Source organism: Ammospiza caudacuta, chromosome 1 (genome assembly GCF_027887145.1).
Source record: "Ammospiza caudacuta isolate bAmmCau1 chromosome 1, bAmmCau1.pri, whole genome shotgun sequence".
NCBI classification, from domain to species: Eukaryota; Metazoa; Chordata; class Aves; order Passeriformes; family Passerellidae; genus Ammospiza; species Ammospiza caudacuta.
In genome coordinates this window covers 69,314,734-69,337,149 of record NC_080593.1, presented here as the reverse complement: position 1 = coordinate 69,337,149, position 22,416 = coordinate 69,314,734, and the positions used below count along the sequence as shown (strand labels likewise).

The 22,416-nt window shown below is 41.6% G+C and overlaps 1 protein-coding gene across 1 annotated transcript in view; it reads right to left on the bottom strand.

The window, feature by feature from the left end:
* The window catches only part of F13A1 (coagulation factor XIII A chain), a 59,213-nt gene that overhangs the window by 28,842 nt on the left and 7,955 nt on the right, over positions 1-22,416 (bottom strand). The window contains exons 4-5 of the mRNA XM_058825429.1: positions 11,773-12,024; positions 4,919-5,037 (exon numbers count right to left, since the gene is read on the bottom strand). Of these exons, the coding sequence (XP_058681412.1) occupies positions 4,919-5,037; positions 11,773-12,024 (371 nt within the window). The remainder of the gene's footprint in view (positions 1-4,918; positions 5,038-11,772; positions 12,025-22,416) is intronic.

The following is a 22,416-nucleotide window of genomic DNA, read 5'->3' as shown; positions in this document are numbered from 1 at the left end:
ATTTGTCACAGAACTTGGCCTGCTATGCATTTCATTTTCCCCAGAAGAAACTGCATAACAAAGGAAAATACCTCTGTCCCGTGGAAAATGGCAGCAGACAGGAAATGCACAATAATAAAACAAATACTTTCTAGATACACAAACTTATATTAACATTCAAGGCTGTGACAGAAACTTCATAGTGTTAGGTTTTATGTCCTATGCTTGCATCCTGAAAGGTATGATTCATGCTAATAGGGTTTTTGCTCTCAAGCTGCTACTAGAGCTGGATTGATTTCCTAACTGTCTACAGCCTGGCTTAGGGCTCCTTGGCAGATAAGGCCATCCTGAATTTTACCTCCTGAAGAAAGTGAGAAAGGTCCCAGATCAAACTGCTGCTTAGGCAGTCTGGGGAGAGGAGAATGAAGAGTGAGGTCAGAGAGCTGAAAAGGAAGGCCCAAAGAGTAAAGACTGCTGCTGATACAGCAGGGAAGATGGGAGGGATAGAAGTGACATCCTAGACACTGAGCTCTGGCATAAACCAAGAAAGGGGAAGCACATCGTGTTTCAACATCTTCAGCCATTTCCTGGCCAATGGAAGTCCTTTGCTTCTGCCTTGAGGATACCGCTGCCATATGGATCCTTTTCAGCAAGCATCCTCCAAGGCAGCACACCTCTCTTATTATCACCCACACTTGCACTGAATTACTTTCTCTGGAGCAGATATTCGCTAGTGATCACTTTATAGTCTGAGCAAAACTGAATTAATGGTGTTTGGGAATAGGGAAACAAGGATCAGTGTTTCTCAGAGACCTACTACTAGTATTTTGTCATTACTGGGAGGCTGAATAATTGCACAACCCAGTCCTCTCTACTGGGATGTGATGCAAATAATGTCGGGTCAATGACTGTGCTGTGGAGAACCTCTTTCCCAAGGAGAATCCTCACAACAGAAAATGTGAACTCTGGGCCCTTGCAGCCGTCATTCCAGGCTCAAATTCACTTTTCTTCGAGTCTGGCCCAACAAGCTTTTACCAGGATCAAAATCTGCTATCTGCACTTCAATTAATCAGGCCTGGGTTAGATCAGTAAGAGGTTTACCCTGCAAATTAAACTTTTCTCATCTACAGTTTATGAGACACTGTCAATCTTGCCAGTGTATACAGAAAGAATAAAGAGGAAATAAATAGCTATCAGGGTTGTTGCCTTCCACCTTAGCATTTACAAAGTGACACGAATGCTAGTGAAATAACTGGATCAACAGGGAAGAGAGGACAAGCTGCAAGGGCTACCTGGCTTACACTTTTGGAGTAGTGTAGGATGCAGAGCAGCCTTAATGCTAAGGCCAGTTTTACCCTTCTTGACTATTAAGGAATTTTAAAAATAATTAATCAAACTAAATCAGTTTTCCGCCTTCATTCTTGGCAAGAAAATCCTACCTAGAGGGAAGTGGAATAGAAAAATAGCAGTTATAAGGCTGAACATCTCTGAAATATCAGAGGAACCCGAGAAGTAATAGGCAGGGCAGCTAGGACAGTTGGGTGAACCTGATGCAGGCACAGTCCCTGTCTATTCCATTGAAGCTGAAATGAAAATATACCTTTTTCAGGAGGAAGGAACTTTGGTAAAACCACCTGGGAAAAAATGCAGGTGGAAAATAAGGCATGAGAAAGCACCCAGGTGAAGCGCACACAGACATGCCTTGTTTTATAGAGCAGCACATGTAGCTGTCCTGGGCATCCACCTGCATGCTAAACTGTTTCCAATAGATCATCTTCCATTTAAACCAGAGTAAAGAGGCTGTATCACTTTTTGCACTGCTTGACTTGAGGCTGTGTTTCTCACAGTCAGTTGCAGGCAGATGTGATCTCATGTTGCCTGTGGTTTGACCTGACCAAATGCATGTGTTGTAGAATTACATGGGCACAGTTTTTTGGGTTTCCAGGCTCAAGCAGATCAATGTGTGAATTTGAGAGAAGCCATGATGGCAACAGAACTCTATGTTTACTTGTTTTCTTTTCTGCTTCTCACAAAACCAAAAGTCAACATTAAATGATTGATATGGCATCCAACTTCTGACATTTTTCAGCTAGAGAATTCCTATGTGCCTAGATTTCTTCCAAACCCAAATTTCCCCTGGATCCTCCATGGAATTTTCTTAGTGACTGCCTTCTACACTTTCTTAGGAGGGATCACAGCCATGTTACAGGGAACACCTCCATCCTCATTCATTGCAGCCATGTTTCAACTGTTCTGGGTTTTTCTCTTCCTCTGTCCACATTTCTTGCCTTTTTTTCTCTCATGTTGATGCTTCTCATTACAGACAACAGATTTGAAAACTATCTCCAACCAGTTTTGAACTCTATGCTCCTTTTCAATTCACAACCTGGGTTAAAGCTTCCAGCTGTCATTGTCCTAAGTAATTTTTTAGTTTAAGAACAATACCATGCACTAGTCTATCTGCATTTTTGTATATGACCATGTACCTTTCACCTCTTTGACTCTGTGTGGCCTCGTGCTTCTGACTTACATGTTGTAAAGGGCTATATATCATAAATATAAAAAGCATAATTGTATGATATATCTTAATATAGGCCTTTCTGCTAGTGCTTTTACTCACAGAAATGCTGCTGTTTTTAACATCTAGGATTGCCAAAAATGTGTCTTGAATGGTTGGAAATGGACAGGGTAAGATCAGGAACACTCTCTCCTCCCTTTCACTGAAAGCAAGGGAACCGGAAGAACATTTTTCTGTTCCTTTGCAGATTGACATGTCTGTTAAACCCCCACAAAATTATTAATTCCATCAAAGTTCTTGGCTTGGGCCTGTTGAGATGCATCTGCCACACTCAGCTTTCACATGGGCAACCAATAGCAAAAGATGCACCACAGCATGGGGTGAAAATCAGGTCCTCTGATTTCAACCAACACAGGAATTTCCAAAGTACATGACAAAGGACTATGGAATGGCCCTAACTTCCCAGGCAGAACTACCTCCTAGCAAAACCAAATAAATAATGCAGTTTCTCAAGGAAGGCTAGTATTTGTGTCAGGAAGATGCCAGAATCCCAGAATATAAACATCTCTTGCCAAGCCACCATAGGCCATAAATTTAACATCTTAGGACATAAATCCAGCATCTGCTTTAGGCAGCATCTTCCACCCCAGCTGCTTATTCCCCTCTCTCCCTCCCCCTTACATCTGTCATGGAGTGAATCCCAAATCTAGGAACAGAGCAAACCCAGAAATTACCCAGGGGGGAAAAAAAATCAAGGAGAGTCTTATTCAGCTAAATCAGCTCTCCAGTCTGAGTCACAGCATGGCTGCACAAGTGCTTGCAGGGGGAAAGAAGGGCCAGGAGGGGGCATTTTTGGTCAGCTTACATGCAAGCCCAGCTTTGGCCTCAGGAGCTGGCTCCGCATCTCTTATATCAGAGGCACCAGCAGTTTATGGAATTTCTTCCCTGCTCCTTATTTATGGGTTGTTTTTGTCTCAGTCAGGAAACCAGTCAGCCCTTGCAAACAACGGCACTGACACAACCAAAGGAATGGTGCAGAGGCAGGAACTCCCTAATGCAGTGCTGCCACAGGGAAAAAAAGATGAAATTGTACCCTTAAATTAGGAAAAAAGAGAGATGTGAGTTCAAAGAGCTCTCCAGGGCAAGCACATTGGCAATCCATCCTGCTCAAACTTTGAGGTGGTATTTAGCTGAGGGAGAAAAAGCAAGTTGTAAGGACCCTTCTGCAAGGCTGTGCTAGGGAGGTACCACAAAAACTGAATGGATCCATCACCACAGTAGTAAGGAAATACCTTCTTAATTGTGCTGTTGTGAAAATCAACAGATGAGACAAATTGACCATGTCCAATATCTGTCTATTGGAGCCCCTCTGAGTGACAGCTAGGATTATAGCTTTGCTACAATTTCAGTTCTGCTTGGCAATGCCTTTTTCCCATTCTAACACAATAAATGAATTCTTCCATCCCGTGGGGATTTTTAGGCTGGGTAGCTCTTATGAGAAAGTTGAGGTAAAATAGGGAAGTAAAAAGTCTGAAACAAGGGGTAGTGGCTCTAAACTAAAAGAGGGTTGGTTTTGATTATATATAAAGGAGAAGGTTTTTTCAATGATGGTGGTAAATTGCTGGAACAGGCTACCCAGAGAAGCTGTGGGTGGTCCATCCGTGGAAGTGTTCCAGGCCAGGCTGGTCAGGAATCTGAGCACCTGGTTTAATGGAAGGTGTTTGTGTCCATGGTGGGGTGGTGGAAACAGATGATCTTTAAAAATCCCTTCCAACTCAAATTATTCTATGATTCTGTGTTATTGAAGGCACACCAATACCCCACTCCAGCCTAGTGGAGGCTGTCTTCCCCAGACTGCAAGAGACCACTGGAGACTGATGATATCAAGCCCAGGCAGAAAAGGGAGAGAGAATTTAGAACTTTGGAATTAAACACTACTTTGTCATGGGAACCTTGTGACTATCTGATCCGCAAAAATAACAAAATTATTTCCACCCAGTTGCTAAAGCTAAAAAGAAAAGTCAAAAAGCAATACAACCTGTTGTCAAAAAATGAAAAAAAGCCAAACAAACAACTCTACCTTTCATAAATTGATTTGATCCTGAAGCGGCAAAAATGCAGCAGCAGAAATACCTCTGCCCTGTGGAAACCTCAGTTAATGGTTATAAGTTCCAACAGGCAGCCTCTTAGTATCTGAAATATGCCCCTGAAACAAGGTCTTTAAATATCAGCTATTATAATATTGCTTTTCTGGATTAGGCATACACCCACTTCATGCAATATTAAAATTATACCCCTTATCTTTCTGAAGGAGAAACCAATAATGCATTCCAGAGCCCACAGTCTCAGCCACAGTCTGGTGTCAATTAAACTCATTTGCTGTCCTACTGGGAGCATCCAGAGGAGATCTAAACAGCTCACCTGCCCGTAACTCCAACTTCTTGATTTTATATCTTCAGCGTTTCCATGGAATACAATACCAACATCATTCAGGACATATTCTTCCCTTTCTTTCTCGTCATCCAGGTACACAGCATCCACTGCATTAGTTTACCAAAAATAAATATTAGTACACGTGCCTAATTTTCACATAGGACCGATAAAACATCCTAGCATATAATACATTCATCTTTGGTGAAAAGTACCCCTCTTGCATCAAACAAAGCATTACTTGCTTCAACAGAGTACAAGGATAAGGAGCTGGTCATCCTAGTTAGGAATATGATATACAACTTAAAAACAAGCAAGATGGAAAAGTGTTGGCAACTCCTGCCAGTTTTTCTCAGGATCTGTAAAGTATGATTAAAATGTCACATCTCATCAAGAATTTTATGATTAGTGTGTACAACTAATTTAAAAGTTGGAACACCATGATGCAATTCTGCATCTATATAAACAGATCAAAGAACAATTTCAAACCTATTAATGTTAATGGAAAACAGCTCAGGTCAAGAGATCTAAAGAAAAATCTGTAGTGCATTTAAAAAAAATGGAATACAGTTTTTCTAACATATTAAAAGAAAGGTTTGGTTGCCTTTTCTGTGCATTACTTATTGACTGGAACATCCCTTCCCCACATAGCTTGACTAATCAGGTAATATGAGGAGAAATTCATATTCACAAGTGTCTAAGTGAGACCTAGAAGTAATTGCATGAGGTCTTTATCAAAACATATACAAAAGGTACATTCTAGACTAGACTTATATCAAAAATCAAGAGCATATGCATACATACTTGACTTGCAAATATGATTTACATGGGTAAATAACTCATTATTAACGTTCATAAGGAACCCTGAATGACAGGAAACCATTCAGACATTCACAGGGAAGTATGAAGCAGGCTGCGATGCTGAGATTCTAGAATAAAGATTTCTTTCTTGTACCAATGCTTGTATTTTGAGAGTAAAAGATACACGTTAACAATTAATACCAGGGAAATGAATTAATTTGAAGAAATCAGTACTGTGGTTCCAGATAGCAAATTAAAGGAAATTTCCAACAACTTGATATGAGCAAGTACAAAACTCACTACACTCACTACTGTCATAGTAGATTTCTTCAGCACTCCATTACAAATTACTAGAGGATCATTTAACTTTTAAAAGCCTATTGATTTGCTCTGTTTTGTTGAAATGCAAATCAGATTTGCACTTTCATGTAAACCTCATCCTCAAAAGCTTCTTCATTTCTCCATGAATCTGCAATTTGGCCAAAAATAAGCTAAAACCTGAGCCCAAAAAAAAAAACCAACCAAACAAACAAACAATTTTTTTTTAAATTTAAAAATTAAAAAATTTAAAATAAATAAAATTTTAAAAATTAAAACAAAAATTAAAAAGATATTTTTAAAAAGTAATTAAAAATTTAAAAATTTTTTAAATTTCAAAATAAAATAAATTTAAAAATTTAAAAATAATTTTAATATAATTTTAAAAAAATTAAAAATAAAAGTAATTTACAAATAATTTTTAACATTAAAATATTACAAAATTTTAAAATTTAAAATTTATTTTTAAAATAAAATTTAAAAAAATTTAAAATTAAGAAACTTTTTAAAAATTAAAAATAAAAAAAATTAATTAAAAAAAAAAGAGCTAGAGAAGCAGGGGTTAAATACAAGGAGCCTGCATTGCATTTGAGGAGATCAGTGCTTGCTGTTATGCTTTATGGCAGTTGCGGTCCAGGCCCTGATGACTAAGTACAACTTGGAGCAAGCAGAGGAACAGCAGGTTCCATGGAGTTTTACCTAAAGTAGACAGGTCTGAGACCCACTCTTGTTATTTGGCAGGGTGATATTCACCTGCCTTCTAAAGGCAGGGCCACTAAGAAGTTTGTAAGCTTTTCAGTACCCATGACCTAGGGCAGTGAAAAGCTACAGCCGTGTACAAAGTGGATGATCATAAGTTTGCTATATTCAGAGGCTACAAGGTGAAAGAGAGTGTTCAAACTTGACAGTGAATGAAAAGGCTGCAGCCATTTCTGCAAGCAGGGACTCTCATACACTTATGAAACTGTATATTACATGATTTTTTTGTGGTCCAACAAGTTCTGTATAACATCCCACTAAAAATATGGCAGGTGTTATATATCATGTAGAGTCTGTTTCATTAGGCTGGATTTGCCTGATTTGCTCATTGAACGATTATCTGCCTTCTCTCACTGAGCACTGGATTTTATTAAAGTCTGTTCATACAAATAGTACATAGAGTTCATTTAAAGAAGCAGAATTCACACCTTGTTCTGTGCAGATACACATTCAGTGAAGTGTGTGCATATGCCTTCTTGACAGCTGTTGTTTTCTTTTGGGGATTAAAAATATCAACATTGATCTTGCTGGTATCAATTGAGATGCTTATGTTATTTTGTGACTGCGTGATCTTTGCTAAATCAGATGAAAATTGATTAACTTCTCTGTCGATTATTTTAAATATTTGTGTTTTTGATAAGGTAAAAAGGTCTTTTGTGTTTTATAGGGAAACCAGCTGCTTTGATTTTTGACAGCTTTCACTGCCCTTGAGACTGTTTAGAAAAAAAATGAGGCATTTGTGACTACTTTGATGCTAAGCATGCTCTACATAATGCAACTCCTAATTATTTTGTGCAAGTGGAGGCTCACATCTGACAAACAGAAGAATTCCACAGAAATGTGCTGGGTTTGTTTGTTCTTTTTCTCTAGCAGTTCAGAGGTTTTTTTACTCACTTTTATCCTGGGAATTTACTGAGACACCAGCAATGCTACAAAGAAGCAAATTAGCTTCCATGCTACTCTGTTTGAAGTTGGGAAAGGTGAAAATGCACTTCATGTGAAGACAGCACTGCAGGTGAGGAATCCCTTGCTAAAGACATGAGGAGTGCAGAGTAACCCTTTATATTTGGGAAAGGGAATGAGTTATACTCGGCATGGAGAGACCCTAAACCCAGCACAGCCATCCTGTGGTGCTGGAAAAGCCATTTCTTCATGCAGACAGTGACAGCTGAGGGCAGCAGCACCAGCAGACAGGTGGAAGTGGAAGCAGCAGGCTTGCCCTGAGCTCCCAGCCTCCCTTCAATGTGCTCCTGAGGGAATCCAGGAATGTGAGGCTGGGCCTCAACTGGAACCCTCAGGGCTCATGCTGGGAAGAGGACAGTGCTGTGACAAACTCCAAGCTGCAAGATGTCAATGCAGTTATCTACAAAAAACAGTCTACCCAGGATCAAGGTCAGTATGCTGCCTTGAATAGTGCTAGTACTTGCCTACATTAATGTAGCAGAAGGGTGAAGCTCTGTGTGAATTTTGCCCATGTGGAATCTATGGCACAAGCAATCAAATTTAAGATTTACCCATAAAAGTAATAAAATGTTATTGGGCCAGATTTGGATGACTGGTAACATGTGAGATGAGTCCAGAGTCAACCACATGTTACTAATCCTCAAACTGTATTAGAACATTTAAGCAGAAGAAATATGCAGCTGACCCAATAAAGCTGCAATATATTAAATTGTTTACATGTAATCCACTTGCATGAGGCTTGGGTAAGCAAAATGCACACCTCAGCCCACAGGGTCTGCAACTTACTCAGCTACACTGTGCATCTCCACCTGTGAGAGAGTCACAGAAGTCAGCACAAGGTCTTTTGCTGATAAGCACTTAATGCTCCCCAGCAGAAAGTTGCAGGGACTCAGCACCTGCTTGGAAAGAGCTCACAGCTCCTTGGAAAGAGCTCACAGTATCCAGATCAAAGGAGTTCTTCTCTGCTTTCATGTAGTCTGATATTGCCAAGAGTTTAGTTAAATTCCAAGAAGTTATCCTTAACTACTTGCCATTTTTATCTTCTGTTCCAGAACTGAAGAGAGCTCTGCATGCCTAAAAGCACATCTGTTTTATTCAGCTATGTCATCTGGCTGTAGAAAGGATGCTGCCTCTCCTCACAAACTTTACCTTGCTTATTAAGTAATTAAAACTTCACCTGAGTAGCTGAAATCTCAATCTACAAATTAGGCAAATTCCCAGATGTTTGGGGCTGGTGTATATAAATTTGGAGAACCTGGCCCTGTGTCTTTAAAGCATCCTTTGTTATCAGTCTTAAATATAGCTAAAGGGATTAAAATATATAAAAACATATGATGATTCTGGAAGCAAAGTACTCTGTAGCTTGACTGGTAAAGTATTCAAACTTCTTCTGAAGCAGCAGGACAAGAAAAACAACCCTGCCTGGGAAAATATGTCAAAACTGAACTGTAGTAAGAAAAGGAGTAATAAGAAAGGGCACAAATGCCTCTGTCTTAAAGAAAAGCTCATACTGACATATTGATGCTCCTCTGAGATGATGAGTCGGAAAGCTGCACCAGGCTCTAGAGCCGACACTCTGCTCCCTGCTATAACAATCCCCATTCATTCCTGGCATCACTCTCTTTTTAATGAGGCTTTTCACTCAGACTTTTCTGCTTAGCTATTAAACCAGCAAACAAGCCTAGAAGATTTTCAAACTATTGTTTTCTCTGCACTTTAACTGCCTCAGTTTTTCTACCCTTTTGTCATTCCACTGAAAAATCTTTTCCAGCCAGGGGATAAAGCATGAAGAAACAGTCCTTGATTTTCTAACAAAAGGAGAGGAGGGAAAGACAGATATAGGAGCCAATTACCCAAACTACCTAGGAGTAAAAGAGGAACAAGAAATGAGGATATATCCAAATCCAAATTAAACAAGCAGGAAATGAAAATCACAGTATTCAGCAAGGGACAGGACCTGAAGCCATTGAGACACACCTGAAAATGTAAGCTGCAGAGGGAAATGTGGTCCCCAAGTTGCCAGCCCTGGATCTAGGGTCACACAACATGTCTTTGCTGCCCAGAAAATAATTTTGCTTTCCTAAGGCAGACTTTTTCCATCAGCCTTGCTGATGCCTGGCACTGGAGGCAACTGCTACATGTCTTGCTCCCTGTGGGTTTACTCCCATATTGTGGTTTTTAATCTTGCTGGCTTTTGGCTCATTCAGCTCAGGTGTGAGGGAGGGAGGGCACAGTAGAGCAAAGTGTCTGTGTACCATGAATAATGGTGGATCAGTCTGCACATGGAGTTGCTCGGCAAGGAGTTGTGAAGTAGGGATCGATTTTCCCTTTTTCCCTCTAACACCTCACATCAGCCTGTGTGGTCCCAGTCACACCACAGTGGGGTAGGCAACCCCCCCACATCACATCTTTTCTCCACATTAGGACTGCATGCAGCCCTGGCTAGTTGTCTGCTAAACACAAGGTAAACTGAGACAGTTTAAGAAGATTTTCCCTGGGGTTTATACCTTTCCAAAGATGAGCTGAGCCAATGCAGCACAGCTGTGCTGGCTGTTAAAACACACAGGACTAAAACCAAGTAGTGCTCTACCTTTAGGTAGAGCTTTCTACCTTCCCTGACTGAAGCTGTGAGTCTGATGATGCCAAAACATTGAGAAGTTTTGTCTGCTCACAGTTGATCATAGCTTTGGCAATGTTTTCTCTCTTTCTGTTGCCCACCCTCCAGAACAAACACTGCTCTGAGGTACCTTACACTGCTTTCAGAAGTATCTCATAGTGTGGCAGGGCCCTCAGCCCTGCCCTTCCCTCTATTCCCACTTAACTAACTCCTCTTTATTCAGCATTAATCTATATCTTCTTAAATAATGCATAAGCTAATCATTGCTTATATTCCCTTGGACTAGGGGCAAGTAATGAACCCAGCACAAATCATTCCATGTAGTGACAGCAGTGCAGCTGAATAATGGGCTCTACTAATAATGCTAAACTTACTTGTGACTTGGTAGGAGGGCCCTTCTTTGGTACAGGATTATTTGATGCAAATACTGTGGTAAAAAAATGGAAAGATGAAGGAAGGGTAGCAGGAGAATATTGAAGCTAGCTGGTGACCTAAATATACTGCAATACATGTGATTTGGAGCCTTGCATGTGTTGGAAGATAAGACAGTGCTACAGCCTGTCAGAAGGCAGAGCCAAACATCTCTGGTCCTCCTTGCCCTCTCCTGAAAGCCAGACACAGAGTTCATTGGGTAAAATACAACCCTGACAGCATAAAGCTTGATTTCTTCCAAGGATCCCGAGAGATTAAAAAAAAAATAATTGTTCTTCAACCCACTGTATTATAAAAAAAAGGCTCATTTGCAAAATGTTTTGTTCCTCAGAGAGGGCACCGTTGCTAATTAGTCACCACTAAAAGGGAAGTTATAAGGGCAAATGTCATGTAGCAGCAGGAAAGCACCACCAGTGATGCCAAAGCAAGCTGCCTCCACCCAACCTTTGCAGCTCCCGTTAAATTCCCACAATATTTTGACTTCAGATGTTCAATCCCAAATGTGGCAATTAGCAATGTAAGACAACAGAGTATGTGAAGCCACCACATTCTGCCCCACAACAAATCCTGGAAAAAATTATGCTTGTATTGACTTGTTTAAGGCACACACAAGCACACTGGAGACTCTCAGTGTTGCCTATTCAAGTCAGAGTAAAGCCTTAGGGTGTGTTTACTATGAGAAATGGAGCCTGAGCTGGCAAACACAGGTTTGGCCTCATAAAACTGCAGAGTTTAGACAAAATGAAGTAATTGGTTTCCAGCATGGAACCCTGCTCACACAGGGCTATTCCCCAGCCTGAAAGACTTGACTTTTGGCAGAGTTCCTGTGAATTTTCCAGACCCAAACTGACATGTCTCCAACCCCCTTGGTACCACGCTCCCATTCCTGGACCAACCTACCTAAAAGCTGATGAGCCCAGCAGCACAAAGTGCAAGCCTTTGAGCAGGTACTTACGCTGGCACCAGGGATTGAACAAGATGTAGGTGTCGGTCACTGAATTCCTGCGTGTCCGAAGGATGCCATAGGGAGTCAAGACAGCAACATACAAGCGAAACTTGCCGATGATGCAGGTGGCAGAGGACATGATGGACAGCCGAATGGAGTTGTTTTCCCTGTGGATAACCTTCGCTCCCCACTGACCAGGTTTTAGTGCACCGCCTACTGGGATTGGGATGTAGGTGCCTTTGTTTTGCTGTGGGTAGCGACCTGGAGTGAGAAGTGAAGACAGTTTTTAAATTTTCTCGTAGTCCTCTGTCCTTTTGTTTTATTTTCAATGGAGGTGACAGGTTTTAGTGGGCAAAAAGAACCTACTCTCTCATTGCCCCTCACAGGGCCTGGTAACTTGAAAAACAGTTGCAACAGCTCCCTGCAGGCAGCCTGTCCCCACACCCCCACCCACCTCTCTCCAGCAGGCTCCAGTCTCACTGGCTTGAGCACTGCTAGAGCATAGATAGCCCTGCCAGCATGAGAAGGGGCTGTCCAGGCTTTTCTTGCTCACCATTGTTTATCCTAGTGCACCAAGCTGCACTCCAGCTTGCTCCTTGCCTTGGTGTCAACAACACCAGCTAGACTGTTGGTAAGTTTAGGAGTTTAGGTGAGAGCCCTTCCCCAGTTCAGATGCACCCACCACCCTTGTTGCTAGCACACAAGTGCCCTCTGGGGCACAGACATCAGCTTTGGGGCTCTTTAGTAGAGCAGAGCCCTGTTCTTCTCTGCACTACTGCACTGCCAAGCAGAGGCCAAGAGCTCTTTCATGAAGTACACACAGATGGAGGAAACACAAATGAGTCCATATGCAGATACCCAGTGCTCGGTTCCCTCCGAGCATCCACTCCTCAGGTAGTTTATATTCTGGATGCCCAGAATATAAACCACCACACTGGGGCTGAATCACCAAACTTTCTCCACCAGAAATGGGTCCCAAAGCATGACACACCTCCGAAGTATCTCACGTGAGAGTCTGCCTCATAGTAAGACAAATCACACCCCAGAGGAGCTTATTTTACTCCGCCAACTCTAAAAGCAGCTAGATGGATAGGCTACATGTAAACATGCTCAGTGCCAGGATTCAAAGTTGTGTGAGGCTCCACCCCTTGAGACTGAGGTAGAGCCAAACTAAATCTGGAAGCCAACCAGAAGCACAGACAGAAGACACATTTGTGAGAAGGATGAGTTCCGTATCTCATTCTCAAACCTACTCTTCATTTCATATTTTAGGCTGAAAGTCGGCCTCATTCAAAAATAGGGTAATGAAAAGCAATGATGGCAGACGGAGGGACAGACTTCTATATTTTTCATTCCTACTATTTAAGAACTTCAATATTAAACTCATTTTCCTGCTTGCTTATTTTTATACTGCCCATGTAGAGATAATTGCAGATCTGAATGCTGCTACATTTTGGGAAAGGACAACTCCAGCTTTAAATCTGAAACTTGCAAGCTGCCACGACATTTGTGTTTCTGAGAAATCTGGGGCTACTGTGCTTCATCCAAGAGGTTATTCTGAGCACATGAATTTTCATTCTGTAGATATTCAATGCACATAAATAACCCACTTTGCCCTGCAGGCCAGGGATGCTGTAACCCATGAAACTCATTCAGATCAGTGAGGAACACAATGGAAGGAAAAGACCTACAGAAGAATAAAGGAATAGAATAAGAGAGCAAAATCAATAGAAAACACTAGAAGACAGAGCACTGGACACTTCAAATATAAACCATCAAAAGAAAGCCAGTGTAGAGAGAAGAACCTATAGAGGTAACAGATCTGGGAGCTGAACACATTTTTGTTCTTTGTAGTGCAACTGTGCATGACCCAGCTTGCATCTACAGTTGATATTTTGCTTCTAGTTTTGACATAATCTGTTTCTAAAAACAGCAATCCAAACAAAGCAGCAGAGCAAACCAAGCAGTTGAACTGATATCCTTGAAAACTGTTAACAAGTGCTACTTTTAAAAATACCTCCCGTACCTCCTTCAGAAAGGTGGGAGGGGGAAGAGATTACTATTTTAACATGGTTAGGAACTGACATCCTTGTCTTTGCTGGAAGCTGCATGTCGGTGTAGGAGCCTATTGGGGACAGGAGGAGCTGTGCTCTGGCAGTGACTTTGCACCACCATGTCTGTGTATGCCACGTGTACATGGGAAGACTGCAGAATCACTTCCCAGAAAATCTGCCTATAGGAATCTGATAGGATCTCAAAGAGGCCACAAAAACTTTTCAAGACATCCTTATGGGACCACTGCCACTGGCACCTCATAAGCAGGTTTGGCAAAAAACCATTCTCATTTGTTCTGAAACCTCAAAATCCCATTTTCCCTTCCAAACAAGCAAAGCCACAAGACACCCTAATATACCTTCTGCTCAACAGGGCATCAGCTGTAGCTGCTGTTGAAGGAGTATGCAAGGTTCTTTCAGCCCAGAGCCCCACACAGCTGTCCCACAGAGTAGGGGGTCACTGCATTAGCTTGGTCTCATGAGGAGGTGCTCTGGGACACCAGGGATGCTCTACATCCCTGCAGACATAGCAGGTTTGCCAGGGACGGATATCCTAGAAGTCAGGATACTTTGCACTATGTTATAAATAGTGAATACAAGAGGACAGTGTTTGCTCCTGACAGACAATCATGATCTGGTTCTTGCTAATGGTTACATAAATCCTGAACCCACAAGGAAGTTTGGGAAGATGAGCAGAGCCTTCAAAAGCACAGTCAGCAATTTCCAATGTTTTCTTTGAAGAGGGGACAGGTTCCCTAATCTTCTGAAATAGAACCAAACCAAACCAAACCAAACCAAAAACCAAACAAAATAAAATGCAAATGGAACAATAGGGGGTGTAAATGAAAGAGTAAGGGAATTGTTACTTCTGTCAGGAGCTTGTGGAGCTGAATTGTAAACACACATGTAGGCACCTGACAGCATCAGCCACACTAGTCTCATTTACACACATCTGTTGTCTTGGTACTAGAGTGCTATAAAGCTGAGTAACTTTGGCGTTGCATGCTAAGGTTGCTGGCCAAATAATTCTTACATAGGCTCAGTACTATGTTTATCAACTCTGTAGGGAAGTGCTATCAGGATGGCTAGGCCTTTTCACCTTTATCTACATCTTGAGCACACATTTCTGGCTGCAGTGGAAAAGTAGAGCCAGCTTTGGCTCAGAGTTGCGATATCTGCAATGTTGGCCCTTCCTCAGATGGAGTAACATGCAGTGGTGATTTCATTCTCTGGCTGAGTCTCCAAGGAAGAAGATTCAAAACTATCCAAAGACTTACTACCAAAAGCCTGTAAATGCCTGGCACAGCACTCTCTGTAGGGTCTCTGGTGCTAACCCAACCCACAGAGAGGCAGGAGGCAGTTTGAGTGCATGTCAGAACTGGGACATGTAGACAAGATAAACCCTTTTTATGCTGACAGGAGGGTGCTGACATTGTGCCAGTAGCATTAGCTGGCTCAGGATCTCTCCAGCTCTGATTTGCACCACGAGTTGGCAGCCTGAACTATGCTCCACAGCCAGTTCTTTGTGGTTGCCTCACTCCCCAGTGCTCACGTTTTCTCTGGGTGTAGGAGGCCCTGGCCCTCACATGAGGACATTTCACAGCCAATTGCTCTGCGGCAGACAAAGTCATTGCATGACATCACGCTGTTGGGATGTCCCTGTCTGTTCACTCTAACAGCACATGGAAATGGGAAAATCCAGCCTGTGAACTCAGAAAGTCTGGACATTCCTGCACTGGGTGATTTTTTTAATAGGCTCCTTCAAAGATATCATGTACTGAATAGAAGCTACTGACTGTCCTGCCTTTGAAGCAGGAGAGGAGAGAGAACTTACAGTGACCCCCTTTCTCAGGGCTCCAACACTGTTTTTCAGGGCTAGGTCCTGAGCCACAATGCTGCCAGAAGACATTAATTTTTACAGAAACCTCCCTTATACAGAACATCTAATGGCACAAACAAATCTATTTCCCCTGATGCACAGTGCACAGGTCTGCAATGCTTTGATACTTCCTTCTTTTTTCTTATCCTTTCTTATTCCACCCTGGTTTCTGTAGCTAACTAAGCTGGGGTCCTAAAGCTCCTTCTCACTTCAGTTGCAGCTCAGCTTGACTCTACACTTCTTGAGGTTTCCAGGCACTCAGGAAAAGAGGAGCAAAGCTGCTGTTGCTATTGAAGAAGTTCACAAGATAAATTAAAAAATTGTGAGTAAAGATCTACATGGCAAAAGGCACCATGATTGCAGCACATGTGGATGTCAGTATGCATGGGATGTCCCCTGTCACACATAAACACTTTACAGGGGCAAAGAGCAAAGTGCAGCATTTGTTAAAACTTGCCAAAATCTATTTATGTAGCAGCAAAATAATAAGCCATCTAAACCACAGAACTGTGGCCACACACATGCATTCAAAGTCAGTTATTTTCAACATATGCCTTTCCTCCCTAGCATGTCGGCTCTGGGCCCATCAGGCATGGAGGCAAGCTGTGTTAAATTCTGGGTAAAACTGCCACACCAGAGAGGGATTACAGCAGCAGAGAGAGGGTGAGAGATAGGTACAGTGAATTCAACTGTCAAAACATGAGCGGTCTTCCTCCGGTTATCCAATTCTGCTGCTGTTCTTTGTGAGTGACTAACAGGAAACAGGGCTTGCTTGGTTCTATTCTCCTCCTTCTCCTTCTCTATCCTGTCCCTGGAAGCTCCTGACTGCATGTAGTTTAATTTTCCCCTTGATCCCCAGTGGACATGCACACTGTGTGTATGTGTGTGTGTGTGTGTGTGTATTAAACAGCTCATAAATGCCAGGGCTGAATTAGTGCTGTGCTGCTGGCACAGATACTGGAGGGACCAGCAGGTGCTCTTGGATAGGTCCCGCACAACTGAGCTTTAGTTCCAGCAGGGAGGAAGGAAGATTTGGTAGCACAGAGATTAGAGATCTAGTGACTGTCACAGGGAATTTCGTTCCTCATGGAAGCGGGATACCTCAGAAGACAAGGAGGCGAACAAAGCTGTATCTCAGTAGCCTTTGTCTTTTTAGCAACCCTCCTTGGAAGATTGGCTTTTCAAGAAGTCAAGTGACCTGTCTCCCTTTGGAGTTGTTAATTACACACTAATTAACAATTTTCCTATAAGTTCATTTGTTTTATCTAGATACACTCTTTCTTATAAAGGGTAAAAAATCTATCTCAGCACCATTTATGGAAGTATAATTACTGTGATAAATAAGTTTGAGCTGGAAGTCACCAGAGCAGCAGAGTAAGCCTTTTGATAGTAAGCAGCCTTGGAGATAGGTGTTAGCATATGAGATTTATGACACGAAACACAGAGTAAAAAAAATTAGAAAGAAACAGGAGAGGTGCTCCCATAAAATTCCAAACAATCAAAAGAAGCAAGAAGAAGAAATATTTTTTTGTTAAAAACATTAGTCTCTAAATCACTAACATCTCATCTGGGTTCCTACCACCCTCAAATTCCATTGACTTCAGAAGTGCTATATTCAAACTTGGAAATGTAGTAAACACAAATATCTTGAAAGAAGTTTTCCTCATGGCTCCAGTTATGAATCCTCAACATCTGGCCACTCTGTCCCAGCAGTGAATGTTTATAGTACTTTACAATTGTAAAACACGCATCAAAGCCATGCACCTTAGCTAGTAAAACAACTAAAAAATACAGCCAGATTTTATGTGCCACTTGATGCTGCTGAAGCAGTGAAAAAGTCAGCCTAATAAAGACTAATTTGCATGAAATACTGCATTCATAGACCACCTCAAGGGACTCCCTCCTCTCTACTCCTCTGGGGCCCAGCTGGGAATTCCAGAGGGGAGGAAAAGAATACCTCAATGCCTTTGTTCAGAAAGTGGAGAGGTTTGTTTTTTGCTAAGAGCTGGCAAACAAGTCTCTTGTCTGCTGGGAGGCAATCTCTAGGAAATAGGTTCTGCTGCTAATAAATTATTTTTTCTGTCATAAAATGAAACTCCAAGTTTAGACCATCAGGTGTTTTTGTATCTCTGCTCACTTTTTTGTACTTCTCTGTGAAATGAGGATCTAATAAACTCACAGTCCTGAGTTACCTACCAACACAGTGTGTCCTCTAGACTGGTTAATTCTCTTGATAAAGGCAAGGAATCTCCTAAAACATGAAGATCCAAAGTTTTCCAAAGAGCAACTTTCACCCAGAGTAAGATTCAGCTCGACATCCCATCCCTAGTGCTGGGGGATATCTCATGTTCTAGCACCTCTGTTGGCTGCAATCCGCCCTGACCCAACGCTGCTGAGCAGAATAGGTGACAGCAGAGGTAGAAATACTTCCCAGTAAGTAGAATTACTGCTTGACAAAATCATCAAAACCTCAATAATCCTGGAATCTTTCCTGGCCCAACTCTGCTGTGAAAACAGGGAAAGGTAGTGGACACTGTAGGACAGTATGAAGAGCTCCATAGATTCTGGTGTGCATATCCTGAACTGGACCTCAGGTTATTTAGTTGGACTCAGATATCCCTCTGACTGTAAGTGGGAATTTGGTATCACCTAAATAAGCCATATGGGATCAGCTCTAACATCTTTATGTTCTTAGCTTCTTTGATGTGTTTATAACTATCCCCCTGGAACTGGCTTGGGAAGACTGTGGAAAAAGGAGCAGTAAGTCTCTCCTCTGATCTCAGGCCAGAAGCCAATGATTTATAGAAGCCTGAGGAGAGCATATGGACGGGTGGGTGGGTATCCACACATGCACACGTGTGGAAAGGTGAGAGTAGCCTGGGGGACTGGAATTTATGGCCCTTCCAGAAGTGCATCAATGAATAAAACGTTCATAATAACATTTAGGGCTAGACCAATATATATGGATTTATGAAGCCATTTAAGGAAAACACAAATAGACAGCAATTTATGAGGATGTGGGGAATATACATCATTAGAGTCAGGATGCACCATATAAACTCATCAACTCCTCAAGGATTTACAGCCACGTACTGGAAACTACTACTAAAAGCAAGATTGAAGGCTGTATAAGCCCATCTCATCATTCATCTGCTTTTCAGAGAAATCCCTGCCAGTGCAGCAGTGCCAGGGGAAACTTTGCAGCACCCACACCAAACTGGCTGTCCCAGGCTAAGCCTTGCATTATGGAAAATTAAGAGGAACACAAAATATCCCCATCACCACAAAGGTAGGAGTCAGGACAGATCAAGATGGGTGAGGAAATCCTTTGGCTCTTCTGGGTTCACTAAGGCTCCAAACTAACTGGAATTAATCCCACTGTGGGGAATTAGATGTAAGCACAGCACCAGCACTTTATTGTGGCTTTTTCAACACAACCCCAAACCAATAAAACAAGTTTCACCCAGGTGGTGATGCTCACCTTTCCTCTTGTAAAAGCCAGAAAGTAGATGGAAATGAAGGAAATATGTGGTGACAGAGCAGCTCTCAAACCATAGGTACTGCGGCAGGGCTGAGGTTCAGCACAAGAACTGGAATTACATCTAATTACTCTTTATAAGTGGATATTTTTCCATGTGGATTTTTTGGCACATTCATTGTGTTCCATACTTTGGCAGGCAACTGTGGTCCTAATTTAATAAAGGATTATGTGCAAAACTGAATTACAGTAATTCACATGTTAGCATTTCAGTCAATTTCACCAGGGATGACTCTAAAGAAAACAGTCTGTTAAAGCAAGAACAACTTCAGTCATAAGGAACTATCATAAAGTGACTTCCAAGAGATTGGGGTGAAGTATTTATATATTCATATATATATATATATATATATATATATATAAACAAAAATATGTATATTTACACACACAAATATATATATTTATTTATACAATTTAACCCCTGAATTCTGTGAAAATGGCATTTAAATGGATGTGGATTAAGAAGGATTGTAACTAAAGATTGTTCTCTGAGTGTTTCAGATCTTGTTTCACATGACAGAAAAAGCATTTGTTCCAGGTACCCTTGATTCATTATCAATTAGAAGGATTAAGAAGTCTCTACTTGCTTTACTTGCTTCATTAATCATCTTTTTAATGATGCAAAAGAAGAAAAAATAGGAGTGGAAAAAAATAAAAAGAGAAAGGAAAGTAAATTTTAGGGAATAATGGAAATAGAATAGTTCTGTGCACACCCACAGGACTAATCCATTACAATTGTCACATTTTTCAGGATCAAAATTAGTCTTTAATGGATAAAAATTCTGTGATGGATTAATGTCAACTTGGGGAACTTTCTCAGAGCTGAGAACTAATAACTTCTGAATAGCTTTGCAGGCACTGTTGTACAAACAGCCTCCACTGTAGACACAGCCCTGCAAAAGGAGACTTCAAGTTTTCCCACATCCAATTGAATTCCCTGGGAATCAAGGCCAGCCATCCCTTACGAGAATAGAACCTTGAACCACTCAAAATATTCTGCAGTTCAGGACAGCCTGGTCCACATTATTTGGGGAAACATCCACACTCTTGGAGATACTCAAAACCTGCTCATAGGGAAAGATCCAGAGATGTTGGAGAAGCTGGACCTGCTTTGACCTGTTAGAGATGAGACCTCCAGAGGCCTCTCCAATCGAGGTTATTCTATTCAACAGTTCTGCTGCACCATTTGAAATCTTCTATTCAGGCACACAGAGTGCTCCTTGCAAAGGTCATCTTACAACAGCCTGCCAATATTTCTGTGTGTCCATCACTTTAATCTCCCAAGCTCAGCACATTCCTAGGAAGTATAATCCTTTCAGAACAAAAAGTTTCTGTGAGCTCAAGCTGCCTCTGCTGCAGGGCTGTTTTCTGAACCACTCCCTAGGGATAGCTTCTGCCTGACAGTACCAAAGGGCAGGATTCAGCTTCCCTGCCTTTGGTGTTCTTAAAGCCAGAGTCTGGTCTGTGAGAGAGAGTCAAGAGAGGAAGAAAAAAAATCCAGAAGAGAGTTCATCCCACTTTAAGACAGCAGGGTTAAACTCTGCTTGGAGGTGCCTGCCTCTCTCCCTTGCTCACAGGGAGCCTGGGCAAGAGCTTTTTGTCTGTATTCTGCTGTTCAGGCAGTACAAGAGGTGAGAGCCAGCTCTTCAGGAAGATAAACCAAAGAAAACTGGATGAAAATGGCCACAGCTCCCTCTGACAAAAGGTTTGAGAGCACAGCACTGAGACATTCAGCAGCCAGTTGTCTTTCCTAAGTAAGAGAAATTTCCTTTCTCTTCTCAGCATTAAAATTGGACTTGATACTAAAAGGAGAAATGGCAAGAGTCAGGCATATAATTTCTGAATTTTCCTTCTCTGCTGTGGACTGTGTTTGTTTCGCTTCCTGTTGCTAGCCTCTGAGAACAAATATACTGCATTTTCACCCCATGTTCACAAAGGGAAACATTTGCAGAGTGCTGAGTGTTGACTAGTTCCCAGAAGATGAGCTTAAACACCTCCCAGTTGAATCTCTGTGAGTTAAAGTCCTTGCAACATGAGGGCAGTGGTGCTCACAGAAGCAAAGAAAAAATGGGAGGGCAATAGCGTTGAACCCTATCTGGTATCTGCAGCCAGTTGTCAGCCACCACGCATGGACACCCACCCCATGTCACAGGAAGGACAGCAACAGTGAAGAAGAGGGAGGGGAATTCCACTACACACTCAGGGCTAGCTCCAAAGGAATCATTCAGAGCTGTGTTTATCCCCTGGCTCAGGCTCTATTAACCCCATTCCTACAATGGCTGAAGATGAGAGTATTTTTATCCATACTTAGGGATTCAAGTTACAAACCATGGATGGATGTGTTAGGAAAGAGCAACAGAAAAATAAGTGAATGTGTTCTCTTAAGTGGACTGTGCAATGTCAAAAGAAGTGTTAATTTTCTTCTTCCAATATAGAATATCTGATTAAAACAAATGCAAGCTGCACAGAGTGCAATAAAAAACAAATGTTCCATTTTCCACGTCTTCCTGATACAGCTGTTTGTTTTAAACATATAAAGATTAAGGGAACAATCTTGAATTTAATTAAATCCCAAAAGAACTAATGATATTTATGCATATTAAATTTTTAAAGGCACTTGTGGCTGTTCAGCCAATCATTCACTGGACTGTCATAACATGCCTCCCAACCCTAATTTAAATTAGAAAGAAGAGAGCCATGGAAAAAAAAATGTTCAGCCAGTAACATTTTCACTGCACATATGTTTAAGAGATAAACGCCCATCTAGCTTGAGAAGGCAACAAATCTAATAAATGGTCACATCATCATAATTCAGTGATGGAAAAGACTCAGCATTACAAATTTCAGATCTGCATCTCACAGGAAAGTAAATTAAAACATCAATTATAACCTACTTTAAAGACTTTATAAGGGCACCATTGATGTCTTAGCACAAAAACCCCCAGAACAATCTAGATGAAGCTGGGTGTTACCCAGAGTTGTGTCGTAGGGACCAGAATTTGGTGGAGCCATCTTGGAGCATAGCAGGAAATCCTTTACCTTTTCTCCTTTTCTAGTGAGGTCCTGCCTTTCTCTAGTTCCATGCCTTCAATGAGTCAACAGGAACCTTAGGACCTGGGTCACTGATGAAGACTTCTCAGTGAGAGGAAAATAGCTCTCTCTCTCTTTCAGCAATAAATTAA